This window comes from Coloeus monedula (assembly GCF_965178545.1).
Source record: "Coloeus monedula genome assembly, chromosome: 6".
Taxonomy (NCBI): domain Eukaryota; kingdom Metazoa; phylum Chordata; class Aves; order Passeriformes; family Corvidae; genus Coloeus; species Coloeus monedula.
The window spans coordinates 14858216-14872665 of record NC_138786.1 but is presented as its reverse complement, the minus strand read 5'-3'; the positions used below and the strand labels follow the sequence as shown (position 1 = coordinate 14872665).

Here is a 14450-nt window from a genome sequence, read left to right as displayed (position 1 = left end):
TCTCTAGAATTCTTTCCACTTTGCATTCAGTACTATTTCATTGTGTGTGTTCTCTCATTTTGGAATGATACAGGGAACAAGCACTAACAAGTGCAAGTGTGATTCAGTCCCTAGGAGAGCAAAATAAGCAGTAAGATAATTTATGAGTAGGTGATACTTATTTACATTAAAAAGTTAATACCTGGTTTGGCAATTTTCTTTCTTTTGCAGCCACAAGAGATGTTTAAAAGGATGGTGGTTTACAATTCATCATTTAGATCTAACAAAAAACAAGTAAAATAACGTTTTCCGTGTTTTGTGTGGTACTTCTTGTTTGACTGATCATAGATTTAAAACTTTCTTTTCCAATCCTGTTGCTCAGTTTCTAAACCAGAAGATGCAAGGCAGCCCTAGTGCATGAGAACTGCTCGTCTTTGTAAGCTTTAAGTGTGTGCCTGTGTCTCCTGCTAGTCTAAGCAGAAGAAGAATGGGAATAAATCCTTCAGGTTGAACCATCTGTAACTACTTACATGGTTAAGTGCAACCTTTAAGACAGTTGAACACTGATAACTGATCTGATACTGATATTCCTAAGATTTCCTTGTTTCTCTGAGTGTTCAGCTGCAATGCTTTCAGTAATAAAATGCTTCATTAGTTTAACAAATAGAGCTATCATCATACCATAGCTACTGTTAGGAAATCAGAGGAACTGGTGATGGAAAGCACTTGTTCATTCAGCCTTCCTGTATTGTGTAGGGTTTTCCTGCTGTACTTCTATTGCTTTCCTCTGTCACAGTGATAACATTTTCACCTCTTCCCATTTGGTTGACTGGTGGCTCAATAGATGAATGACCCTCTGAAGAAGTGAACTTCATGCTAAACTTCTCTGCTGCTGTAAAATGTGCCCATTTCTGTACAAAACCCCTTTGTTAGTCCAAGCTGAATTAGATGCATTGACATGTTATATGAAAAGTTAGCACACAGTAGTGAGCTCCCAGTGTGAGCTTTTGAGCAGTAAACCATTAAGAGCAATAATAATTTTTTCTTCTTTTAATCAGTTTCAGTCTAGATCTCGAAGGGAAAACTGCATTTGACTGAAAAAGATCCAGCTTTGAGATTATTTATTTGCCAGTGAATGCCAGTATGTTCTGAATATATGAGTTGTGTTCTCAAAAGAGGTGGTTTTTTGAAAATTTTGTTATATATGGTCATGAGTTTCTCTTTCAATTATTTGTTGTTGTTGTTGCTTGGGTTTTGTTTCTCTGTTGTTGTTGTTATTTCAGGTCTTTGTTTCTTTGTTTGTTGTTGTTATTTCAGGTCTCAATTGCTCTTGACTATTGTTGTTAGAAACCTGTGAAGCAGGAACATGGGTATAAGTGCTTGTGTTTTGGACGTTGTTTTTTCTTTAAATAGTAACTTTAGCTTGCATCTGGAAGTCCAGACAGGAAGTTATTTCGGTGCAATCAAATATTTTAATGTTCCATTTTCAGCTTATGCTCAGTCCTGTGAATGTTTTTGTAAGTCAAGAAGGGATTTGGATGGTCTTAACTGTTTCACCTGAAATGTCCTGAGTGGTGGGAGGGTAGGCTTAGGACTGTGCTTTCCACACGGTGTTCCTTGGTTCATTGCTGCCTGCTTGGATATGGAGTGCACTCTCTGATCTCTGAATTTGTGGTGCCCATTTCAGGGAAGATTTATTACAGTTCAGTGCATGTCTTTTTTCTGTCTTAGAGATATTTGTACATTATTGGATCCAGGTCATATCTCTGATACATAGTGATATGAACCCAAGTGGACAACAGTTTAGATTGAATATTAGGAAAAGGTTTTTCACCCACAGGGTGGTTGGGCACTGGAGGAGGCTTCCAGGGAAGTGGTCATTGCACCAAGCCTGGCAGAGCCCAAGAAATGTTTGGAGAAGGCTCTCAGGCACATAGTGTGAGTCTGTGCAGGGCCAGGAGTTGGACTTGGTGATCCTTGTGGGTTCCTTCCAACTCAGGATATTCTATGTTTCTATAACTTTTGCTTGCAGGTTGTTTTTTTGGTGGTCCTTTTTTTTTTTTTTAATTTTGTGTGTTTGTTTTCATGGAGTTTTTTGGTTTTTTCCTGTTTAAAGATTATTTTCCCAGGAAAACTTCCTTCAAGGGCAACATCTGTTTTTCATGAGGGCAACCTGGGACAAAGAGTTCACTGACTTCCTTTAGATTACATAATGACTTAGTGACTTGGCTGAGATTGGAGTTCTTTTCTCTAAATTGCTTGCTCCAAAACCATAGATATCTACTTTATCTATGATTCCAAAAGGCAGTACTAATTCAGTTATTCAAAGTATTAATTGTTTAGGTAGCTATCATTGTAAAATGTTTCTCTTACAGTTTTGGTTAAATGGGTCATCATATTAATACACTTTGTAAATTAATGAATGATTGATTGACATTTTTCCCCCAGGATGAAATTCTACCCTTGCTGATGTCTGTGATGAAATTCCCATTTATCTGGTTAAAAAATGTAATGCAGTGTAACAAACCTTATGTAAGGCAGTGCTGTTAAGGGTGAGATCAGAACCCAGAGGGTCATTCATAGTCACATCAAAATTAGGCAACTGAGAGAGGTGATAGATAAAGAGTATAGCAGAGAAGGCATTAGTATTTTCTGCTGCAACTTTGCCATTTACAGCCAGCCCTAAAATATACCAGAGGAGTCTAAAGCTGTGTGTTTGGTTTACAAGTGGAAAAAGGCTTAGCTGAGTCTGCCAGTGGAATAGATTTTGTTGTCAAGTGGATCCAGTAGAAAAGAGGCCAGTAATGAACATATCAAGCTTGATTGTGCACTGAACCACTGGTCTGTGTCAGATATATGTCTGCAAAGGTTTGTGTGGTTCTGTGTTCCCCTGTCACCAGGTTATTGCAGCTTGAGGCCACAAGAATGGCAGCTAGGTACCTCAGTAAAGATTTTCTTAAGTTCTGAAGTCCTTTACTTTAGAATGCAGGATAAGTGCAGAGCTTTTATAAATCCCCAGCATTGGCCATGCAGTCTCACCCAGTAGCTACTAATCCTCCTCAGGAAACTGCCACTCAAACACCATTCATTCCAGATTGCTGATGCAGGAGCTCCCATCCTTGAGAAAAGGTAACTCCTGCTTTTCTCTGCAGTCTTGGTCTGACAAGTGTTAAGCCCTACATTTTGTGGGCCATCTCAAAGCTTAAATCTTGCTCTGCCTAGGTGCAATATTATCTTCTGCATTTCCAGCATTCCCTGACAAAGCTTTTAAGTCCTCCACAGAACCATATGAAAACAAAGTTGTCCTGCAAATTGTCCAACAAACTGTTGTTCTGAGTTTGCTTGTGGTATGGAGCCAACCCCCTGAAACTCCACATCAAGAAGGAGAGAAGGGGGCTGAAAAAGAATCCTAAAACCCAGTGAGGAGTAGTGTTGCTGAGAGGTGAATTGGAGCCTGTCATTTCTGCCTGTTACCGTCGAACATGTTGATAAGAAATGTTGCTCCGAAGAGTGTGGCAGAACATACCTGCCTACAATGCTTTCAAGATTTGTTTCTGTTCTGTCAGGTGTAGAGTGGAACTGTGGAGCTCACAGAGTGGTAAACTCTTCCTCAGAACTTCTCCATTATATGACCAACTCAAATTATTGATCTGCCATGAGGTTTTGAAATGTTTTCTTACTGTCAGGATGGACTCTTTGCTGTCTCTCTGTGCTTTTCTCCAGTTACTGTCTTCTTTCATAGCTTACAGAATTACATGTTCTCTCACTATTAAATAAGATGGAGTTTGTGTGTTAAGTGTGTGTGTGAGTTGCTGTTTTTGCAATTAAATATCATTTTATTCTCAGGGCTTCCAGAAGTATGTGGAAGATTTTGATCCATATTCAATGGTAAGGAGAGAATTTAAACATGCCTAACTGTTTAATATGAAATACACTGGAAAAAAAGCCAAATCCTTGATTTTGAAGGCTGGGAGCAGGTAAGATTCTTGCTTGTTGGGTCTTGTGTATTTGACTTTTCTAGTCATGTTGAACAGGAGTGTTCTTGCAGGAAAAGGTGATGTGGGATTCTGATCTTCCTATAACACTATATTAGAGGAGGGAAAGGTCCCTTTTCCCCCAGAAACTACATAGATCATCCCAATTTTTTTTGTGTTTCCAAAGTAGAAATGATTAATCATTGTATCTTTTCACAGTTTACCCCAGACCAAATTATGGGAAAAGACGTACGGCTATTACGAATAAAAAAGGTAAATGCTGTATTGCTTGATTGATATTTAAAGGGTTCCTTTAAGCATTTGATATACAGCATCATTTACTGGGAAGAAGGGAAGACTAAGCTCCTGTTAGTGGCAAAAATTAACAGCCTTTTCTGAACTAGGACTCTTTTTTTCATAGGAAGGATCACTGGACCTTGCAGTTGAGGGAGGAATTGATTCTCCAATTGGAAAGATAGTTGTGTCTGCCATCTACGAGGATGGTGCTGCAGACAAACATGGTGAGCAGCAAAGGGGAATTTGAATGCTGCTGCAAAGTGTCTCCTTACACTGGCTGAGAATGGTTGGCTGATTCCATAGCCTGGTACTTAAAAGCTCACTTAGGTTGTCCAAAGAGCCAGGTTCTATCTCAAGTCAAAGGGCAGCCACATGTGCTTCTTAAATTAATAATTATGTAAAATTTATAAAAAGCAACACCTGATTCTCTGGTGTATTCTTTAATCAAGGAATACGTTCTCCATTGTTTCACAATTTCTGAGCAATGACATTTGTAGTACTTCCACATGCAAAGCAATTACCTGACTATAGCTATACTATGCTGCTTAATTTTGTTCTTTATGCTACTTTAAACAGCAGTTTGTTTAGTTAAAGAGGTGGTTTTACTCCCAAAACCCAGCTGAAGGCCAGAGCCTCTGAGGCTTAGGTTTCTGAAAGCAGAAGAACATGCTCACCAACATATCTGGGCTTTGCACCTGTTGGGAAGTATCTGCCATCCTTTTCTTGAGAACTCTTGTGATGACCAGGTCAACAGACAGGGCAATATCCCCTTACACTGTCTTTGCTGTCCTTGTCCCAGCCTGCACCTAAGCTCAAGTCACTCTTGCTGTGAAAATATCTCAGCCATTTGGTCTCCTTGGTGCTCTTGTTGAACCTTCACTCTTTTTAGGATCTCTCACCACTAAGGCTGTCTCCTTACCATCCTCTTCAAATCCTGTCCCAGTTAACTGGTTATGCTTCATTCCAGATTGGCAAGTCAGAATCAGTTCTAAGGAGCAAACATTACACATACACTTGCAGAGGAATGACAGTCATGCAAACCCTTGACAAATGCCATTTTATTCCTTTGGGAATTTAATTAATTTTGCCATATTTGTAGAATCATGGAATTATTTGGGTTGGAAGAGACCTTACAGATAATCTAATTCCAAGCCCCTGCTGTGGTCCAGGACACTTCCCTAGACCAGGTTGCTCAAAAGCCCCATCCTACCTGGCCTTGAGCACTTCCAGGGATGGGGCTTAGTAGTACCAGCCTACAGTCAGCCACAGTTTGTCAAACTAATAGCTGGATTACCCAAACAGGCAAACTGTGGAAAATCTTGCTGAACTAATTTCTTACTGGTCATGATCAATAAGAGATTAGTTTGGCTTTGCCATGCTTAAAAATTCCCTTTGGGTTTGTCCGTAGGAAACTTCCTACGATTTTTAGTGCAGACCTTCACATCCAGTGAGAGCACTTTTCATTATAGTCAGTACTGTACAAATATGGCACAGAAAAGTCTCCTAGAATTTTGTTTTGCTTATGTTGTATGTATAGCATATTGGTCTTTTCCCCAGGAGGCATAGTGAAAGGGGATGAAATACTGGCTGTAAATGGCAAGATATTAATTGACAGCAAGCTGGCAGAAGCACAGGCAACTCTAGCAAAAGCTTGGAACATGGGTGGGGTAAGTAACCTGGAATACTACTTCATTCTACCTATAGAACTCATATGAGAGATACTTTTCTGTCATGACATTGTCACATCAACACAACTAAGGTTACAAACATCAAAATAGTGGGTGTGTCAGGTACTCCCAAAGTGAGCTAAAATCTGCAGAAGATGTTGGTATGTAGCATCTCTGAAAACCATGTGTGTAATTGACTGGGAAATCTCATGGCATTTAGCCATATATCAAGACTGATATTTAAACACATGACATTCTGAGTGATTATAGTACCTTTATCTGCAGAATCACTCTTTGATGTTGAAAATTACTTGCAAGCTGATTGGAATTTCCTTATAATAGCTTATTTTTGATTTCTCAGTGTACAAGCAACACTTGTACAGCGAGTGTTTCCTCAGCAAGAACTGTATTCATTGCTCACATGACCAATACAGGATGATGATTCTTAGAATAATTTTTTTTTTTTAAATCTTGTTGCAAGTGGATTTTTCTTTAATTTCAAGATGCAAATCACACAGCTCAATCTTTAAATGGTCTTCCTACAGAAGTTTTTAATAGAGACCTTTCTGCTGCTCCCTGTGGTTTTCCAGAAATAGATTACTCCCCTGTTTCTCTATCTGACATTCCATGGTGGTCCACTGGCCACCTCTAAAAGCTGTACTTAGCAGCACATATTTACCTGTGCTTTTCTTTTTCAGGATTGGATTGACTTAGTCATTGCAGCATCACCTCCAAAAGAATATGATGATGAAATGTAAGTGCATAAGCTTTTCTCTCTGGGAATTAAATGCTGAATAACAATAGTCAGTTTGCTTTTTTTGTCAGACATTTTTCAAGTATCAGCTTCTTGCAGACTGTATAACCTCCTGCTTTACGTGGTTGCTAATTTGACATTTATAAGTAGGTGTCGTGCATTACAGCAGTGGTTCCCAGACTGCAAAATTGTAATTCTCAGAATTGGTTATATGTGACTACACACTCAAACTTTCAGTTTAAAGTTTGAGGATTTCGGGTTTTTTTAGAAGTTAAACTTAACCTCAGTCTGAATCATTTACTATACTCCCATAGATCATAATTTAGGGAAACAAAACCCCATAAGCATTCTACATCACAACCAGATGTTTAATTCTGTTGTTTGTTTTGTTTTGTTTTGTTTTAATTAGATTGCAGTTACTGTTCTTGTCTAACAAGGTCAAATTTATGTGTAAAATTTTCAAAAGAGGTTAAGTGATTTGGGTGTCTTGGCAATTTGTGATGTTCACAGAATCATTGTCTTAAAGATAATCAGCATAGGTGTGAAACAGAAGAACCCATAGCCACAAGTGTGGTAGAGGTATCAAGTCTATACAACTTGCTTTACTTCGGACAAACAGTTTCAAAAACAAGAGGCGTGTTTTGTAGTTTGCTTGAAGGAAAAGATTTGAAGATATCCTTACTACCAAGTAAAATGGCAGAGTAAGGTTTTGTAGTCACTGTTAACCTGGGCTCTTGTTCTGTGCAGAATACTGGAGTATTAGTTGCTGTAAATCAGTTTTACTGGCTAACACCAACTGCAGATTGATGTGAAATTTTGTTTAATATCTGCATAAACTAATGGGCAAGGAAATAACTGTCACTGTTACTTCTGTTTTCATATCCTGTTTATTTAGCCCTACCATTCCCTCATCAGCAGTCAGTCCCAACACACAGAGAAAGGTTTTTGAAGGCAGTGCACCTGTGTACAGACAAGGGTATCTCCTGCAGCTGTAGCCACTGCAGTGTCCCTCATGGTGAATAGCACACCTGGCTTAACATGCCTGGCCATTGTGAGGCTGTGTTATTTTTTCAGCATGTGCCTGCCTGTGCATTGCTTGCCATGCTTGCTTTTGTTCCTGGCATGCTGGAGCTGGAGTGTTCTTTGGGCTTTTGCCATGCCTGTGCTATTAAAATATAAGTATTTTGTTTCTACTTCATAAAGTCCCTTAGAGATCCTCTGCAGAATTGGTTTATCCCCTTCCACACTATTCAATAAATAGGCCCTGTCTAAACAAGTAGGATTAACCTGAGGTTTTTTCCTTATCTGTGGACCACTGCTGTGGCTTTGTGAGTTCATAAGTATATAAGCAACTACAAATTATTTTCTTGTGAAGGCTTGTCCAAAGAACAAGTTTCCATTTGTATTATTCACGGTGTGCCTGTAAACAAGTATTCATGAGTGTTTGGTTTTCACTGAAGTTTGTCTCTGTTAGTTTGTCATGTACCTATACAATGGGTTTGTTCTGAAATTATACTTGTCTCAGAAATTCAGTTTACTCTGTATGTTTTCTCTGTGACTGTAATCACTGTAAGTACAGTCATAGATCTATAGAACTGCCAAGGTAATGTTTTTTGTTGCATGTGGGTCTTCTCAATTATTATTTATAATACAAATCAAAATTACATAAGATCCAGTTTAAAAACTGTGCGTACTAGAAAGAGTAAAAGTTGCATGAGAGCTAACAGCATGTTTCTCATTGTTTTTTTCTTTTTTTTTCCACAGGACATTTTTTTAAGGAAGACTACAGCTGCTGAAATGGAGTCTTTACTCTGCAGAAACCTGCTGCTCAGTAAATTAATAGGAAATCAATAACCACATGAAATGCACCTTTATTGATTGACCTGTAAATTGAACTAGAGACTTCATATTCTTCAGATAATTTAAATAATTTATTTTCACTCTGTAGACAGAAAGCAAAACATTTTTTTTGCAAGATGATTGGGATCTGCTGACCAGTATGGTTCAGTCTGAGAGTGCTTGATCTCTTTTTGCTATTTTGAGGGGCCAAATTTTGAAAATTATCTTTCAGTTTTGTTGAAAATAGACTCTAAAAGACAAATGAAGATAGAACACAGATGTCTGTTCCCACATGCAACACTTGTGAATACACATTCACAGGCCAGTTTGGGTGTGAAAAGGATTGTATTTTTACTTCTTAGATAGTGATTTTTCTGAGAAAAAGGGAAAGTACACAGGTAACTTCTGTTCTTACTCATATTCTTTGTAGCTTAATGTCCATTTTTGTGTCTTAGTTGTGAGGGGTTTCTGAATACAAAAAAAGTATTTTTGTATTTCTGCTGGTGGAAGAACTGGGAATACCAGGAATACTAGCATTATAAGGAATAATTTTGATTGTGTTTCTCATACAGTATAGAGAATCTTCTGTACCAGCAGAGTAAATAACTAGCAAGTAGTCCAGATAAAATCATTATGCGTAGTCACAGTCATACTACTGAGTATTTGTATTGGTGGCAAAAATTCCTCCCCCGTATAGTCATGGGTGGAAAATTTGGGTGTGATTCACAATCTGCTGTTCTGTCCTTTGTTCTCAGTGAGCCTATATATGTGGCTAAACTGTGCAGGAAGCCACTAAGTGTAACATTCTGCTCTTGGTGACTGTGTATCTTAGGTTTGAAGAAATTCCACAAGACCATAAAATGGATACCAGCTTGGCTTTAGGTATTATTACAGTTGTAGACTGATATTAATGAGATACCTCCCTAGAAATGGCATTGTCTTCTTTGTTCCTTGTACCTGCCAGTTTGTATTCTGTTTTTCATGTTGCTTTTCGATTTTTCGCACCTGTTCTAATGACAGACAGTTTATAATTCATCAGCATATCAAATTCCCTCTGAAGTCTTGCCTTTTCCAGGTTTGGAAGCCCTCCTCCAGCACATAAAAATAACAGTAACAAATATAACAAAATAAGAAAAACAAATTACATGCCTAAGAACTCTGTACTTATATGCAGATGCTTATTTATGTTGACTTTCTTTATTTGCAGCATTCTTCCCATATGCCAATTAATGTGTGTGGCAGGGTATATATGTTAGAGTATTTAACATGTTTAACTCTTACAACTAATCCAGAAATAAAATTGCATTTGCCAAATGGAAGAAGTCTAGCTTCCTATTTGTCTCTGGGTTTGTACATCATAGTAATAGTTAATCTGCTAAAGTACACAGATTTCTGAGATTTTCTTCAATAACAGACCCATTTGCAAGAGATTGCCACCCTTGTGGAACTCAGGATTCACTCTGCACAGAAGGTTATTGTCACTTGGCTGAGCTGCAGTAATCTTACACAGTTTTTGGGGGCAAGTCTGGTCATTTGGTAGTTGGCAAGCTACTGAATGCAGTTGCTACAGTGTATTTTTTTGCTAGGTTTTAGCGTGCATCTACCCAGGGCTGTAGACTTCCTAACCAGCAAACTAATCTAAATGCTGAATGCATCAAGATCAGCACCAGAAGGAAATTGCAGCAGGATGTACTTCTCCTGCTGCTTTGGTTCCCAGTTGCTTACATACTGCAACCATCTGGACCGTATGACAATGCATCAGAGTGATAAGTGGTGCTATCAAATGTTCCCTTGAGGGCTGCTCCGATGTTTTGTACCAGCAGATAGAGAGGCACAATAATGCACCAGTAAAGAACTTCAGCCTGCAACCAGTGCTTGATTGTGCTAAACACTGTCTCAGCACACTAAGAAACACAACAAAACTTAGAGGTTAGATATTAGAACTATTTCTATTGGTGTGATTTTTTTCAGAGGCAGAAGGAGCACAGAAGACTGAGCTGGGAAATCTGTGGGAGTACCAGCAGTTGAGTTGTAGCCTTGCTTCTTAGTCACAGAACTTTCTTCTCCCCATCTACCCTGTTAACTTGATTTGCTTGGATACAGTTTAAAATGCCTGAGAGGCAGTTGAGGAAATAATTCCTGCTCAGTAGACTCCAGGTATATTAAAAGAGTGTTGCTTTGAAAGTTTAACCTGTGGTAGGATGGCAGAGTCACTTTAGGCAATGTAAGGAGGTGGTGTCAGGAGAAAGGAGCCTGAAACTTCTGAAATCTTAAAATGATCTTAAGCCATTATCCAGGTAGTTTTTTATTGTATATCTGGCTTCCAGTGCCCTAGGACTGCATCTGATCTTTCATTTGCCAGCTATCTCAAGGGGTTGGAAAATGCTGCAAGAAAATACGTTGTTCAAGCAACTTCATTTTCACTTACTTGGATGTATGTGAGCAGAGTGTCCCAGGTGTAAATAATTTAAACACGGGGTGCCCATTTGGAGTTTCTACTGCATTGTTCTTTGGTGGCTGTAAGTCATCACATGTGCCTGTGCCTCAGCCCTGTTCAACAAGGCCAGCTTTGAAAAGATAACAGTATTAGTAAATGGGACTTTCTCTTTTTCAGCCAATGTTCAGTTTCCTTTGGGAGTATGGAAACTGTGACCTGATGCACGAAGCAGGAAGAAGTCCAAGTATTTCACTGACAGTATCACGAATGCTTCAAACCACTTTTAAGAGAAGATGGTTTTTTGTTTTTCATTTGCTGTAATCTCAGAGGGAATATGTGTAGTTTCTCAGAGCTGTTTGTTTGGTTAAGACCGCCAAACCCCACTATCTCTCTCTCTGGGATAATAACCCAGAGGAAGACTTTCTCAGAACTGTTAACAACCATTCTTATTCTCTCAGGAATTTCTTGGCCACACTGTATTTAGCAAACCCCTCACAGCTGCTGAACTGGAGCATGAATTACATTAGAGACTCGCGACTCTCACATCTGCTCTGTGAGCCTGTGCGTGCCTGCGTGCAGGCAAAAAACGTGAGACCCTATGGATCAGAACCATGGTATGCATTACAGGATAGGAAATACCATGGTTTATTACTCATATGGATATTAGCATAGGGAAGTCTTTGATCTGTTTATTACTGCAGTTCTGCTAATTCTTAATTTAGCTACTATTTATCATGTGGCCATGGCATCTTTTAGAAATTGTGCATACATTTCAGAGAAGCTATGGTTTTTAAAAAATGCTCTATTCACAAACAAATGTACAGCATAAGGAGGGGTGTATACCTGTACATACACCAATAAGGTTTTTTTAAATCAACTTAATTTGAGGAGCACACATGTACAAAGAATCTCAGCACTTCACAAATGAGATATAACCTCTGAATAAAAAGAAGTTTTTACAAACCCTCTCACCATGAAAAAAAAAGAGTGAAAAATCATGGCTTTGTGTCAAAGGATGCCTATCTGGTTGTAAGGAGCCTGATATGCAATAGTTGATGGAGGTTCTCCTGTTTGCTTCAGCTCTATGTTGACCCTGATAAAGTGTGCTCAGACTTTGGGTAGCTGCTGTGGAATTCTTAGCCACAGAAATATCCCCTTGGGATCTCTGTTCATATGAACAGACACCTTTACACCATCTAAGGACCAGGTCTACTGTAGAAAAACCAGTGTCTTAAATGTAAGGACCTGACCCTAGGGGTTATAAATCAGGAGAGTCCCTTGTAATCAATTTATGATAAGCTAGTAAGTGCTTGATCCTCATACTGAGTTTGACCTTCAGTGTTTTTCTGCACATCTGCCAATTTTATCTTTAGCCATTGTCCTTGTTCTCAGGATGTTTCTGTTTTTCTGACTGACAGAAATTTCTGGAACAGATTTTAAAATTGCTTTTCTGGAGACTTGAGATCTGAGGTGGCTCCAGGTGGGCTGTTCACAGGTCCTTCAAGGATGACTAGGATGCTTTTTTTACTTCTTCCTAGGGAAGGCAGCTAAAGGTTTGCTTCTGCTGGAATACTGGGGGCCTCTGCTGGAATACTTCTTCCTCTATTACCAGATCTGCATTTGATGTGTTACTGAAGAACACAGATAATAGCACAACACTTTGATGAGAATCAGGGTCTATTTATATTTACAACAAGGTAACTTGTGCTTGGTCTCTACTGAAATCATCTAGGATGAAAGAGGAGGTGGAGACAGACATACGAAAATCAATCAATAAAATTTCTGTTATCTAGAAGGGAAGTTTTTGAAATGTGAAGTTTCAGAGGATCATGGCTTACAGCTAAGAAAAAAATTCTTCTCCAAACTGTGATGATGGATGCATACCATAATAGTGTCAAAGCCACCAGAAGGAAGTTTTAAGGCAGTGAGTAATTTGCAGCTCTTGGATATGTAAGTCCGAATGTCTGTTGTTGAACTCAGAATGTTTGTCTACATGGAAAAAATGTGGAGTCTGACATCCTGCAGAGAGCTGCTTCATGATTCACAAAACTTGCTGCATGATTAGCAACGGGTATCCCTTGCACACCTGAATTGTGCTTGATAGATGTTTGCCACTTAGAAAGCAATCATAGACTAGAACAAGCAAAGCACTTAAGTACATGCTTAAATTTAAGCATATGAGCCAATCCCATTCACATAGGGTTGAGTTCAATAATCCTACTCAGGCTTAAGTATTTTGCTGGATGGAGGCCTGAAGTCAATTGATGCCTTAGTCCTGGACATGCTTAGTATAGAAAGTTGTTAATGCTGAAGTAGAAGTATTCATACTGAATTTTAGCTCCTCCTCATTTTCTCAAATAATCTTTAAAGGTTATTCCTCCCACCATTTTCTTGTCATCATGTTATCTTTTCTCACCATTTATCTTCCAAACATCAGTGAAACTCATTAGTCTTCAATAACTATAACAGAGGTTTTTTTATATGGTGTGTAGAGTAAAGTTTGGGAGAAAGAGACTGAGATTCTCCCAACGTAAACTAAGATAGAAATCAGACAGCTCTTTTGAGGACAAGGACTTTTCTAAACAGTAAGGAAGTGAGCAGGAAAGTTGCTAATGGTTATTCTGTATGCAAAGCTACACGCACGAATGTAAAACCAAGAGAGTTTCAAACTACTTTCTCTGAAATTTTGTTTCCTTCCCCCTGCCTTTCCCCTAAGCAGCTCTGGATGCTTTAGCACTGAGACCCCGTGTTCATGCTGGCAACAGCTTGACGCTCTTGAGGATTAATGCCACTTAACAGAGTGCAAAGAACACTAGATATAAAACGTTTTTAGAAATGCTGGAGAGAAAATTAAGCTTTGACTAAACTCTTGTAATAAGTATTTCCCTGATAAGATGAAATATTTTTCAGGGTTAGCCTTTGAAGCTAAGTAGATTATAATTTTGCAAATATCAATATTTTTGTTCTTCTTTCTCCCCCTCTAGTATAAAATGTGGATTTCTCAGAGCAGAGACACCCAGTAACAGATTTTGATTAGCAGCAATTCCAACTGCAAGGAAGGACAGAGGGAAAGAGAGGAGAAATGCATGTTCCTGTTTTGATTATTCATGAAAACTTGCGGTGAAGCAGATCTCTGAATGTTACGAACCTGCTAGGACAGAAGAAATTGCATACTCTTCTTCAGTGAAAATAAGGCAGCTCTATCTTAATGCAGAGGAGTGACATACATAGCAGGAATCCAGACTGAGAGAAGGACACACAAGTCTTTTCTCCAACTAACATATAAATTTCTCATCAGTCATTTTAGAATTTACAGGTAGGTACAAAATTTATAATGTTGCTTTTCTTCTTGGAGAATTTGATTGCAACAAATTTCTGTTAACACCCACAGGGCTGATTGAAACAGAGGTGGTGGGCATATTTTGTCGTTGGATTATTCACACAGAAAAGTTAATTGAGTGTATTAAGCTGCCATTAAGTTGTAATGATTTGTCCCAGATTGT

General features: G+C 38.7%; 1 protein-coding gene across 1 annotated transcript in view; it reads left to right on the top strand.

The window, feature by feature from the left end:
* Positions 1 to 6675, top strand: part of USH1C (USH1 protein network component harmonin) — a gene marked incomplete at both ends in the record, with an annotated part of 43537 nt that extends 36862 nt beyond the window's left edge. The window contains 6 exons of the mRNA XM_082283443.1: positions 211 to 273; positions 3826 to 3867; positions 4173 to 4226; positions 4375 to 4474; positions 5808 to 5917; positions 6616 to 6675. Coding sequence (XP_082139569.1) covers positions 211 to 273; positions 3826 to 3867; positions 4173 to 4226; positions 4375 to 4474; positions 5808 to 5917; positions 6616 to 6675 — 429 coding nt within the window. The remainder of the gene's footprint in view (positions 1 to 210; positions 274 to 3825; positions 3868 to 4172; positions 4227 to 4374; positions 4475 to 5807; positions 5918 to 6615) is intronic.
* Positions 6676 to 14450: the final 7775 nt, after the last annotated feature.